Source organism: Lagenorhynchus albirostris, chromosome 11, assembly GCF_949774975.1.
Source record: "Lagenorhynchus albirostris chromosome 11, mLagAlb1.1, whole genome shotgun sequence".
In the NCBI taxonomy this organism is placed as follows: Eukaryota; Metazoa; Chordata; class Mammalia; order Artiodactyla; family Delphinidae; genus Lagenorhynchus; species Lagenorhynchus albirostris.
Window position 1 is genome coordinate 46,429,081 of NC_083105.1, and position 13,141 is coordinate 46,442,221.

General features: G+C 37.8%; 1 protein-coding gene across 4 annotated transcripts in view; it reads left to right on the forward strand.

The window, feature by feature from the left end:
• The window catches only part of PTPRR (protein tyrosine phosphatase receptor type R), a 255,564-nt gene that overhangs the window by 133,273 nt on the left and 109,150 nt on the right, over positions 1-13,141 (forward strand). For all 4 annotated transcript variants that reach the window (XR_009543374.1, XM_060165339.1, XM_060165340.1 and 1 more), the window contains exons 3-4: positions 4,784-4,897; positions 7,898-8,053. Coding sequence is in view for 3 of the 4 variants with exons in the window: in XM_060165339.1 (XP_060021322.1) it covers positions 4,784-4,897; positions 7,898-8,053 (270 nt within the window). In the remaining variant the exon portion in view is untranslated. The remainder of the gene's footprint in view (positions 1-4,783; positions 4,898-7,897; positions 8,054-13,141) is intronic.

Consider the following 13,141-nt stretch of genomic DNA (forward strand, 5'->3'; position numbering starts at 1 on the left):
AGATATATTTCATATATTAAATATATTAATATATCTCACTTATATATTAAGTGAAAAAAGCAACTTATGGAACAACATGTGTAGTTTAATCCTATTTGTATTTAATAATAATAAACATGTATAATAAATACATATTATTTTACATTCTATATGCATCAAAAATATTTGGAAGAATACACAAGAAATAGTATTGTTTGTTGAAGTTTGTTGTTTCTGAGGATTAGAATAAAACGTTAGGAGAAGACAAGCATGCTTTCATTTTTTTACTATGTATCTTTCTGTACTTTATATTTTTTGTAATAAATATGAATTTTTTATTATAAAAATTTAAACAGAGAATAAGTAAAGTCCAACATAGAACTGAAAGCTGCAAGCAAAGGAAGGGGAAGGAGAGGTCATGGAAATCTGACAGAATGGTGCTCGAGCTGAGTCTCCAAAGAGAAGGAAGGAGGCTTAGCCAGTGATCCACATACGCACTGACCCAATACAAAAAGACATGGCATGTTTAAGACACCTTAGGTACAGCTGGAGTATAATGAACATGGTGGATAGGTTTGGGAAGTAAGACTGGAAGGACAGGACAATGGCAGTGAACCAAGGAGTTAGGACCATTCATTAAAAAATGAGATTTCCTCAAAGTATTTTAAGCAGAATAGTGACTTAATTGAGCCAGAATGTTGCACAGGTCCATATGAGGAATGAATTAGAGACCATAGAAGATTGGCAACCCATGAAGATTCTATTCAAATAGTCCAGATAGCCATGATAGTGGCCTGAACGAAGATGGTGGAAATACAGATGAAGAGAAGATGGATTCAACATTCAAGAGATTTTTAGAGGGTAGAATAGACAGAACTTGATAATTAATTGGATGTTATGATGGTAGGGTGAAAGATAAGGTAAAAGAGTGAGTCAACATGATTTCAAAATATGGTACTTCATCACATTATATGAAATATAGAATTAGAAGTAAATTTGATTGTGGATGAGGAGAGGGGAAAAAGATAAGTTCAGTTTGGGTAATACCGAGTTTGAGGCATAAGTGGAACATTCAGGTGGAGGGAAACAGATGTAGGACTCTGAGAAAGGTGGGAACGTGAAATATGGAAATAAAAATCATTAGTATGTAAGTAATAGTAGAGGACAACACAGAGAATTATAAGAAGGGATTGGGTGATGGTGTAAAATGCCTCCAATAGGTCAGGGCTTTCTTCTTTGTTCAGAGACAGAGAAATTTTTGCTTTTATTCCGGGGGATCACTTGACAATCCAACTGCTGGCCATAAAGGGGAGACTCCTTGCCAAGAATAAAGTTAGAGATACCGAGTAGCAATGAGCACACGTTAAAGTTAGAAGGAGATGAGTGGATTCCTCCTGACTGGCTTGGTCCTGAAGGAAGCTGGGTTTGTTTGTTGCTGTGGGGAATCGAGACTGGACTTCTTTGAGGGGCTTTGAGGACATCTTTTTGGCCTTCCTCTCCCTAATGGGGCCACTGGGTGTGATCTTGACTCTTACTGGGGGTGATCAGATGACAGACCAGGCTACCTTATAGCATCAAGAGGTAACTAACATTTGAAACCTGACCCCCTCGCCGGCAAAAATAATTCAACTGTCCTTTAAATATAAATAGCTAAAAGCCAATCACATACTTAAAGTTTAAACATAATGCTGGTGCCTAAATTCAAGTACTACATTTTAATCAGTTTCCTCAAGCTGATTTATGTCTAAGGCTCATAGGCTTCAGCTACTTTAGTGGACTGTCTGGTGACCAAAGAAAGAAAGTCATACTACACAGTGGTATTTCCTTTGTGGGAGGAAGCAGAAGTGGGTGAGGGGACATGGGCCCCAGATAAAAGGAACTGACTCAGGAATCTCTTTACAAGGCAGAGGTCCAATAAATTTAAATACAGATGGAGTCTGAAATCTTTGAATTTTCATTATGTTTATTTTTTCTGTGTGTTTATATATTTGTAATATCAATACAAATACTCATTTGTTTTTGGATAGTAACTCTATTTGCATTATTCATTACTGTGAAGTGGCTTAGCATTTACCTTTGGAAAGAGCATTATAATCCCTTTTAAAGTTAAAAATTTCAGTCATTTGTATGTTAAATAATAGAAATGACCAAATGGGTTTAGAATAAGACTAAAATATATCTTGTACTGTTATATGGTAACTTTGAAGTTGTGACACTGTCATTGCCATGGAAATTTATATTCTATCATAGTTGTTATGATCTCATCTAATAGGATGAGAAGAAGCTATGTATTTCTAGCATCTATCCAGGAGGAAGGTGGTAACATATATCCTCTTATTATAGGAAGTCATATTTATTTTATTTTCTCTGAAATAAAATTCTCGTTTTGTCTAGGATCCTTTCTTTTTCTCAAATTGTGATCATACCTAGTGTCTGTCATGTATTAGGCCCTCAAATATGTAGTTTTTTGTTTGTACTGTATTTTAGCATCACTATTTTATGGTGAATAGTTAGAAATACATGTATGTGCTCTGGAATCAATCCAGCTTTTCACAGGCAAGCAGAGAACTGAGGCAAATTATTCAAATGTTTGATGCAATGAACCAGATGATTGCAGTTTTAAACTAATTATTTCAACTCACTTCTTCATTTTAGTTAGGGAGTCTAAATTTCTGTTTTAAATGCACTGTTCTACCTTCTTGGAAAGTTGCCATTTTGAGTGATTTTAAATCTTGAGTTCCCATTTCACTTCCATACACCATTTCGATCTAAGGAAGTTAGACTTTAATACTGTTTCCACAGTTACAAGCTTCGTTAATCATGGCCCTGGGAACTGAATTCTCAAGTGTGTGCAAAACCCCCTTGACTCTCAGTTCCCAGCATAGACCATTGGCTCCAAATCCTGCCCGTGGGAATCAAGGGCTGTGCTTGCCCTGCTCACCCTGCCTGACAAACACTGCTGGTGAGCCAGAAGTCAGTGGTTCCTCAGCAGTGTTTGCAGGAACCAAGGAACCCATCTCTGCAAAGAAACTCCAATCTCTTGGCAATTTCCACAGCCTTACAGAGCTGAAAGTAAGCTGCTGCATAAAAGGAAACCTCTGTTTCTCAGAGCCACCAGGTGGATTTAGTTTTTCTAATCTCTTGGATTTTCCATAAAGCATGTTTCCATAAAACATAAATCATGCTTAAAAGTATAATGTTTTTCTCATTACTGCATTTCCATATCCTACTCATCCTTCAGGATTGAGCTCAAGTCTTACTTTCTGCATGAAAATGTGTTTTTATATATTGGAAACATTTTTAGACTAGAGAAAAGTACATAGGATAATATAGCAAACAATTGTGAACCATTAGATGACTTTTAGTTAATAAAAAAATTATTACGGATGGTGTTAATGTCACTTTTCTGCCTACTCCCAGCGTAATTCTCCTTTTCCCCTCCCAGGAGCAAGTTGTACCTTATAGTTGGGGTGTTGGGTAGAATTTTCAATAGTTCTTCCCTTTTGTGGATCTCAATTTTTTGCCAGGAGTCCAGTTCCAGCTGCCTAACGTGACCAAGCTCTATGGCCCCTGCCCCTATGCAAGTATTAAAAGATCCTAATGTGCAGTAGCAGTCTAGAGCTTTAGCTGGGTCTGCCATTTTGACTGGGAACCATTATATCTCTTTTGACCTCCTCAACTCCCTCTGATTCCTGTAGCAATAAGTATGTGGTCCAGTTTCCAATCACTTATTTTGTACCAACTTTATGTATAGAGGATTTATTATTTCTTAACAAAACTATAAATTATGGGAACAGTATTATTCTTCTTCTACAGCAAACTGGGAGAAGGTCCTCTGAGAGTTCTTACACTATAGTAGGTTACACTTGTAAGCCAATCTCTTTATCACAGAAGTGTATACATACAAGTGTGCCTCACTTTATAGAACAAATGATATTGCAGACATCCAACAGTTACTGATAACCTACTATGGTCAAGTTAGCAAATTAAGCATTATAAAATAAGAAATGCATATAAAGGTTTGGTTTCTCCACCTTGTAAAGTATCTGTTTCAAGTGATTATGGTGCATTTTTGGAAATACATAGTTAACCAGTTTATGTTGTAAATGTAATCATAGCACCCGTGGCTTAAATTAAGGATGTAGTGTTAATTGCGTATCTTGATTTATATTTTAGGAATTTTAAAATATTTACTTGTCCTTTTCCAAAACAACCTGAAAATTAAGAGTGTTTGTCCAAGCAATGGAATAAGAATTGTTTACCTTAGATTTAATCATCACTTCCATTGACTTCTTTACCAGAGTTTGAAAATGCATTATTGCAGCTCATTCTTTTGCCTTGCACTGGCAGCAAATCACTATATAGAGAAACTGCCAAGTCTGGTGTTACGGAACTTACACAGCATCTTCCTCTCTGTGGCTGTGTGTGAACACAAATTAAAGATGTCCTCTGGCTTGGATTACTGAAATATACTTGGCTGCATATTACATTCTGTCATCTGGACTTAAAGCAAAATAAACCAACACACATTTCAGTGAAATTCTTTATGAATTGATCATTCATATGATTCTTGATTATAACTAGACAAATTGCATTATTATACAATATACCATCTTCTTAAGTAAGACCATTTAAAATTTCACATAAAATGTCCCTATAATTTTTTAATCTCCATTAAAAATGCAATAAAGCACGATGAGTGTGAATTTCTCAAAGTCACAGGAATTGTTGTGGTCAGTCATCCGTCAGGAACTGAATGTCCAAAATCAAAGATTTACTATAATTTGAATTTTTTATTTTCCAGACACTGCAAGTGGATGTAAATAGGCTGAACATAACCTTGCTTCGGATATTCCGCCAAGGAGTGGCCGCAGCTTTAGGACTCTTGCCCCAGCAAGTGCACATCAATCGCCTCATTGTAAGATGCCAACATTTCGCATTCCCAGATGACAAGCTTTGATCTTTATTGCAGGACTCAAGAATAATGAACAATAGTTAAGAACACCCATGCTATAGTTTTATGGTCCATGAGCCAAATCTGGCATGACACCTGTTTTTGTAAAGAAAGTTTTATTGTAACAGACCACACCTATCTGTTTACATATTGTCTAAGGCTTCTTTCACACTACAATGGCAGAGTTGAGTAGTTGCAACAGATTGTCTGTCTAAATTAAAAGCTAAAATATTTGCTGTCTGGCCCATTACAGAAAAAGTTTGTCAACCTTCTCGAATTTCAAGACTAGCTATCCTGGTAGGTATGAATAGAAGGGCCCAAAATACTTGTCTCACCAACCGGATACTACTCCCAAAATATTCTCCCTAAGACGGAAACCTTCTGTATCAGGTAAGGCACTGTCTCCAGACAGCATCTATTAAAATCCCTTCAAGTATATCAGGATGAGGGACTTCCCTGATGGCGCAGTGGTTAAGAATCTGCCTGCCAATGCAGGGGACACGGGCTCAATCCCTTGTCCGGGAAGATCCCCACATGCCGCGGAGCAACTAAGCCCGTGCGCCACAACTACTGAAGCCCGCGTGCCTAGAGCCCGTGTTCCGCAACAAGAGAAGCCACCGCAATGAGAAGCCCGCACACCACAACGAAGAGTAGCCCCCGCTCGCCGCAACTAGGGAAAGCCCGCGCAGCAACGAAGACCCTACGCAGCCAAAAACAAATAAATAAATAACTTTAAAAATATATATATATCAGGATGAAGGATAGTGAACACATAGGCAGAGGATTTTGAATAAAGAATAAAGAAGAACCATGCTTAAGGACAGCAGTCCAAGTACAATGCAAGAATAGCCTTGAAAAAGTCGAGAGAAAACTTGGATGGGTGTCTGAGGTGGGGATGAAGGAAGCCCAAAGGACCTTTTGTATAAGACTCACTTTAGACCGATCTATCACCCACATCCTTTCTTTCCCCCTTCTCCTCAGTATTTAGGGACCTTGACATCATTCAACTACATGTTCCCATCTGCACTTGAAGGTGGGTGTGAGCAAAGAAAAGCAAATTCAAATCTTAGCGACTTTCTCTTTGTAAAAAGCTAATTATCCGAGGTTCCCGTGAAAAAGGACTTTAGAATCATTTTAACAGTTTTAAAATTGTTCTTAATTTCCCCTGCATTAGAAACTTAAGCAAGGACTTCTTGTTCTCCTTGCCTTAAATCCTTACGCTCCTGCTTGAGTTCAGTTTTATACTGCATCAACACCTGCATTTCCCACTATGGAGAAGAATTTGCTTTTATTTTGGTTTAGAATTTTTGTTTCTTTTCACTTTTTTTCTGTGTGGAGGGTGAATTGTTTTCGTCCCCATAACAACTTTTGTTCTGTGAGTCAACTATTTTCTGGGACTAAATAAGCTTTCAAAAAAAACAAAGTTTTTAACTCAATAGCATAGAAGAAATACAGCATTTCCCATTATCATGAAAGAGTGAAATAGGTTATTTATATCCACAGTGTACCTTGCTCAAGTGAGAAGTGAGGTATTATAGATGTCTTAGATCTAGATCTAGATTTTATATATATACTCAGATATCTTAGATATACTTTTACATATATAGATTTAAAGAGCATAATAGCTCTTTGAAAGGATAAAAGAGGGATTTGCCACACCCAGAGAGGGATATGCATATCCTCAGAGAATGTTAGTAGCATTTATGCATGTCTATTTCTAAGAGTAGTTCTTATAATAGTTTAAGTTATGATGATACCTGAGGCAGCAGAGTACGGTGATTAAGAGCATGTGCTTTGGAGACAGACACAGAATTCTACTCCATTTCCAACTTGGCCGTGTCCCAGCTCTATGACCTAAGGCAAGCTACTTAATGTTCCTTCATTTACAAAATGAAATAACTTAATACCTCTGTCCTGGAGATAACAGATTTAAGGCACATGGGAGCATGACAAGCCCAAAACAAGTGCTCTCTTCCTACTATTGTTGTTATTAGGTCATAAACTATTTAAATTATTATAAACATGTTTCACATCAGTATTATGCAATATTTAGTCATTGTCTGTTGTTCACTGCAAACACGGGAACATTTTTCCTGGATGACTAGTAGTACTCCATTTTATACGTGGCTGAACTTCTGATAAATTGCATTAAAAGAAAACTTTCTAAAAAAAAAAAAAAAGAGAGAAAATTTTCTAGCAGGAGAGAACTCCATGTATCAAAAAGAAAAGACTAACAACAATTTTCTTTTATAAGTGCTTTGTATAAGTTGTCAAAGAGAATCTATCAAAGGCAGTGTCATTTTTGTGTAGTGTTTGTTTTTTATGGGTATGTGGCATATCAGCCATTTAAGGTAAGAAATCCTCTCTCTCTGTTTCAGGTAATGAGGTCATACTAATAGGAAAGTAACATGATATCATTGCATAACATTGTTTCTACCAAACAATAGATCTTAAAAGTGTGACTTATTTAAGGTGAAGAACAGGATCAGGGAAGCAACTTCAAAGACAGCATCACCTTCCTTAGTCCAACCTTCACATTAATACAAGTTATAAAAAATATATATATGGGGTGGTGATGTCTAATAATTGTACTGTTACATCAGGTTTTACTTAATTCATTTAATTGATTTTAAAATGCTTCTTTAAACACAATTACTCAGGAACCATCTGAACAATATATCTCAAAAATTACAATACCGAATGGAAAATAAACCAGCATCGAATGAAATATAAAATTACAAAGCTAGAGGTGTCAACTAATTGAAAGAAGGCCATTTGAAGATTTTGGGCTTTGGGCTGCTAATATTAAGTGTACCAGGCATACCTAATAAAGGTGATCTCCAAGATGTCTTTTAGGATCCTAAAGCTCTGATTTTCTTTAATGTTTCTAGAAGGAAGTCAAAAATATTTCCCAAAGTTGTTTAAAATGTCTATTAACATATACAAATGATCTGCTTTTACTAGGGAAAGAAGAACAGTGTTGAACTATTTGTGTCTCCCATAAACGGGAAAGCAGGAATTTCTGATGCTCTGCCGTCTGAGGAAGTGCTGCGTTCACTTAATATCAATGTTTTGCATCAAAGTTTATCCCAGTTTGGAATTACAGAAGTCTCCCCTGAGGTAGGCTGTTTCATGGAATATTTCATTTAAAAATTTGCACGTTTAGCATGACATGACCCAATTCTAGGAGGCTTTGAGATGAAAGCTGTTTATCGTGTGTTATTTGATAATATAAAAATCTCCCTAAGGGTCAAAATTCTCTGATTTCACATTGCGTATGTTTCTTCCTTAAGGAAGTTCATTTTCATGTCAAAGTTCCCTTTTTGACACTTTCTTCTCCAATCTTTATGGCCTTATAATTTATTTTGACTTATCCAACAAATTGTCCAGAAGAAAAGCCACTTAGGTATATTTGTCAATTGATTACTTTTACTGAATTTTACTGAATTTTGGGTGTCCCCAAAAACACCCTCAAATCTTTCCTCCTCAACGGGTTTACTCCTCATTGCCTTCATTGTCAAAATGGTCCCCTTTTTCCACTACCTTGGGATTAATTTGAAATGTGATTTTTCTTTTGCTGAGGAACCCAGCAAATGAACTTGCTAGAATGAACATCATCCCAAACATATGTAATTAAATTCACAGAATCAAAGCATTAGACCTTGAGGGAACACATGCGAACATTTTAAAGATACAGAAAGTAAGGCCCGTAGAAATTAAGTGATTTCATCAAGGTGACAAAGCAAATGAGGTAGAAAGCAATATTTAAAATCTAGATACCTTATTCCTAGTCTATTGCCCTTTGCAGTAAAGCACACTGCCTCTCATTATAGCAAATGCCACAGGTATGGTATAAAAAGCTTTGGTACAAGATTGAGCTTGGATCCCAAAGCCAGCACTTAAAATGCGTGTGACCTTGGGTGATTTAATCTCTGTGAGATTAAGTCTGTCTTTACATAGTATCAACCTCTCTGAGCCTCAGTTTCTTCATATCCTAAATGAGTATAGAAAAAGAAAGGAAGGAAGGAAGGAAAAAAGTAAGGGAGGGATGGAGGGAGGGAGGAAGAAAGGAAGGAAGGAAGGAAAAAAAGAAGGAAGGGAGAAAGGAGAAGAAAAGGAAAGGAAAGGAAAAATAGGTAGAGTCCTTATCTTATAAACTTGAAATATGAATAAAATTTTTAAATTTAAAAAAAATACATGGAGGGCTTCCCTGGTGGGGCAGTGGTTGGGAGTCCGCCTGCCGATGCAGGGGACACGGGTTCGTGCCCCGGTCCGGGAAGATCCCACATGCCGCGGAGCGGCTGGGCCCGTGGGCCATGGCCGCTGAGCCTGCGCGTCCGGAGCCTGTGCTCTGCAACGGGAGAGGCCACAACAGCGAGAGGCCCGCGTACCGCAAAAAAAAAAAAAAAGAAAAAAAACCATGGAAATCTTCACAAAGAGTAGGCACTGAACAACTGTAATTTGACTGCAGAATGAAAATGTATTTCATCATTGAACCACGACTGTAATAACAACCTCCAACTGGTCTTCCTGCATTTAGTGTTGCTTCCCTCCTTGCTGTCTCTGCTGCCAACCCCAGCTCACACACGCACGTGCACATGCACACATCCACACATGCACACAGTGTTTTCTTTCTTGCCACCAGAGTAACTTTTCTAAAAGCAAATCTGGCCATGCCCTCCTAATGTCATGACTCTTCTTTGGCTTCCTAAATCCTGTAAAATCAAGTCTGGATTTCTTAATGTGGTATATGGTTCTTTGTGTGCTGAGTTTATCATTGTTGAACAACACTCTCTTAGTTTATGCTTCAGCCATTCCAAACTTAATAGGCACCAGGACACCCCACACCATTTCTTCCCTCCAAGCCTGTGTGTATGTTGGTCCATCTGTGCACCTTTCATGTTTCAAGATCAGTCTACTGTATAGTGAAGCTTTCCCTTGTACCTCCACAGATGTGGGCGCTGTCTTTGTGTTCTCATTGAGCTTAGTACAAAAACCCCATACCCCACGTTGGCCTTCATGTCCATCTCTGCACCGTCGTTCCTTGAGAGCATTTCATTTCATTTCATCTGTGTCTTCAGTGCCTTCATTCAGGGCCTGGCATACAGTAGGCGTACAAATAGCCAAGTGCTGGGTTAGGTAGGTGGTGTCCAAAGTCAGAAAAATAAATGAATAAGCAAACACACACACAAATAAAATAAGATTTTTGCTTTCAATGAGTTCTAATAAGGCAACAAGAGACAAGCAGATAAGGAAAATACAGGGCTATGATAACATAACCGCACTGTGCCATGGGAGTTTTGAGAAAGAGGAGGTCCCTTCATGCTTCAGAGAGACCAGGAGAAAGGTCAACATGAGCTTAAACACCCAGACCCCTCCCCAGCCCTCCTTGCATGTGACTCTGAAGGGGCTCCCTTTTGTACATCAAACCAAACTCCATGCCCACAGTTCAAGCCCCTCACAGACTGACTTCCACACATCTTGCTCTGGACAATTCTTCTTTAAAATTTTAAAAGACCATTAGATTAATTTATTCTGCTTCCCATAAGCTTTCAGTGAATAAAATAAGCATTTCACCCTGTTGCTTTATTCTGAGTTTAAATGCCATTCTGAAGGCTTTAGGAGTATGGCAGCTTAGTGAGTCAGCCAGCTTTGCAGACCAAGAGAAGCTCACCATACCAAAAAATTAATTAAACTCAAGTATTTGGGGGTCCTCCAACACACCTCAGACTGGTGAAGGCAAGGAGCTTAGCCTGAATGCCTGTCACAGAACGATTAGCCCTCAATAGACCATAGGTCTGTATTGCATTTGAATAATGAAAGTGTATTTGATGATCAAAATATATTTTCGTATAAAATTCTGGGAATCTAAACATCTAGGAAATCTAGAATCTAGAAACTATTATATTACAGGAGACTGGGAAGTATTTTAATTGGATATAAGGAGCATTTCATCAGGGACTGGTGTATTGTTTGAGCGTTTTGTTCTGGCACTTGTAGAATGGGCCCAGCGGTACCCTCTGATCGGAAGCTCTAACTGCAGACAGGAGAGAGCCGTCTGCAGTGTGCACAGGCCCTCAGAGGGAGCTTCAGACACATACAGTCCAAGAGGCGCTGCAAAAGCATTTGTTGATAGTTGTTTAAGCTGATAGGTATTCTGTGAGTTTTCCCACTTCTTTATTCATCATTTGTGGTAAATGTGTAGTAACAGCTTATGCCTCAACCCATTCTTTCACATTTCTATCTCCAAATTATAGCTCTGTTATGGTAACATGTTTATTACCAGAACAAAAAAAGGAATATTGGTATTTTGGGTTTTCATCCTTTACATGGATTACAGAACATGGTGAATGCTGTCTCAAAGCATCTCTTCCTACACTTTTATTAATTAGTTTTAGGGAAGGGTGTGTTTTTTGTTGTTGCCATTTCTTTATTTGCTTGATTTTATTTAAATCAGAAACGACTCTTGGGAAACAAAGACAATTACCAAATAGAGATTTCCTTTCGCTTATTCATCTATTTTTATTTCAAATTTAAGTTTCTTGAGAGACAAAGACATTATTTCTTTTATATATTTATATATGGTACCTAGAACATTGGAGGACCTCAAATATTATTTTATAATAAGATGCTCCTAAAAATTAAAAACCAGACTTCCTCTTGCCTAATAAGTTAAATCTCAGGGAAATAAAATTAAATGCATTGTTTTAGTTTCTATTTTTAGATGTTTTTACAAACTTAAATGTCTATTGAAGCAGTAATTTTGCAATGATAGTGAAAAAAAAATGATTTAGGATTTTGTTGTTGTTCAGTTGCAAATTACCACAGTTTCACAGGTCTTATGTTTCAAAGGAGGAAGTTACCTTCTTTAAATAACAGGACAATATACTGACTGATACTTTCATGGCATGTTTACAAAGAGAAAAAAATCATACCAAATAAATATAATCATAATCCACGAGTTTAGTGATTGTTCCTTTAAACATTAGCCAGCAGTCTAAAGAATTCTATAGTCCTAGCCATACAGTGCCGAGGAGGAATGCAATCAATGTTAACATGGGTCAGATCTCTCAGACCGAATTGTTTACCTTGTGCATGATACAGTGGAAGTTTGGCATTTATCTAACAAAACCATATTGTTGTAGGATACAACTCACTTATCTGCCTAAATCAATTAATTAACCAGCTAATTTATAACATTTCCACTTTATTCTTATTCTTTGTGCTCCATCTCTCTAAAGAGATGTAGCTCTGAAAGTCTCTGTATCATCTCTCCCAGCATTTGGGGTCAGAATTGGTTTTAATAAAAAGAAAAGAAAAGAAAACTCTAGCATATCAAATTATTAAACAGGATATAGAGAAGCCATTGCTATCGGTACCAGAAACTGCCCAAATTTTATACAATCAAACAAAACAAAACCCAGCAGCTTCTTTCACTGCCACAAAGCTAAAGGGAAAGTGATATTGTTGTGACATAAGACGTTAAGATGATACAGTGCATTGGTTTGACCCAGCCATGGAGCCTCTGAATTATTGAACCTTCAGTCCCCTGTCAAAATGTAAAAGGAATGGGCTTCCTTGGTGGTGCAGTGGTTGAGAGTCCGCCTGCCGATGCAGGGCACACAGGTTTGTGCCCCGGTCCGGGAAGATCCCACATGCCGCGGAGCGGTTGGGCCCGTGAGCCATGGCCTCTGAGCCTGTGTGTCCAGAGCCTGTGCCCCACAACGGGAAAGGCCACAATAGTGAGAGGCCCGCGTACCGCAAAAAAAAAAAAAAGAAAAAAAATGTGAAAGGCATCACATTAACCTTATACAAAGGTTAGATTGGAGATTCTTGTGAATTACAATCTTATGACTTGTGGGATCTTAACTACAAACTTTTCCATTTATTACCCTGCCCTTATCAAGGTTTTTAGATCTCTGTACAAATATAGTAGTGCTCAGCAGGGCTAGCATGACTCAGAAGGAAATCTATTTACCAAGAAAGTGCAGTGGCTAAGTTCTAGGAGTTCAAAACATGTGTCTTTCTAAGTGCTGGCGGGGGATGGAGGGGTGGGAGGTTAATTCCTCCATCATTACTGCTTTGGTTAAAAGAGAAAACAAAATAGATTTGTCTTAAGCAGAAAGGAACCTGTTGGTATTCCAGGAGGTGTGGAACTATAGTAGGAAAAACAAGAAAGGAACCAAATCAGGTTAGGAACACAAAATC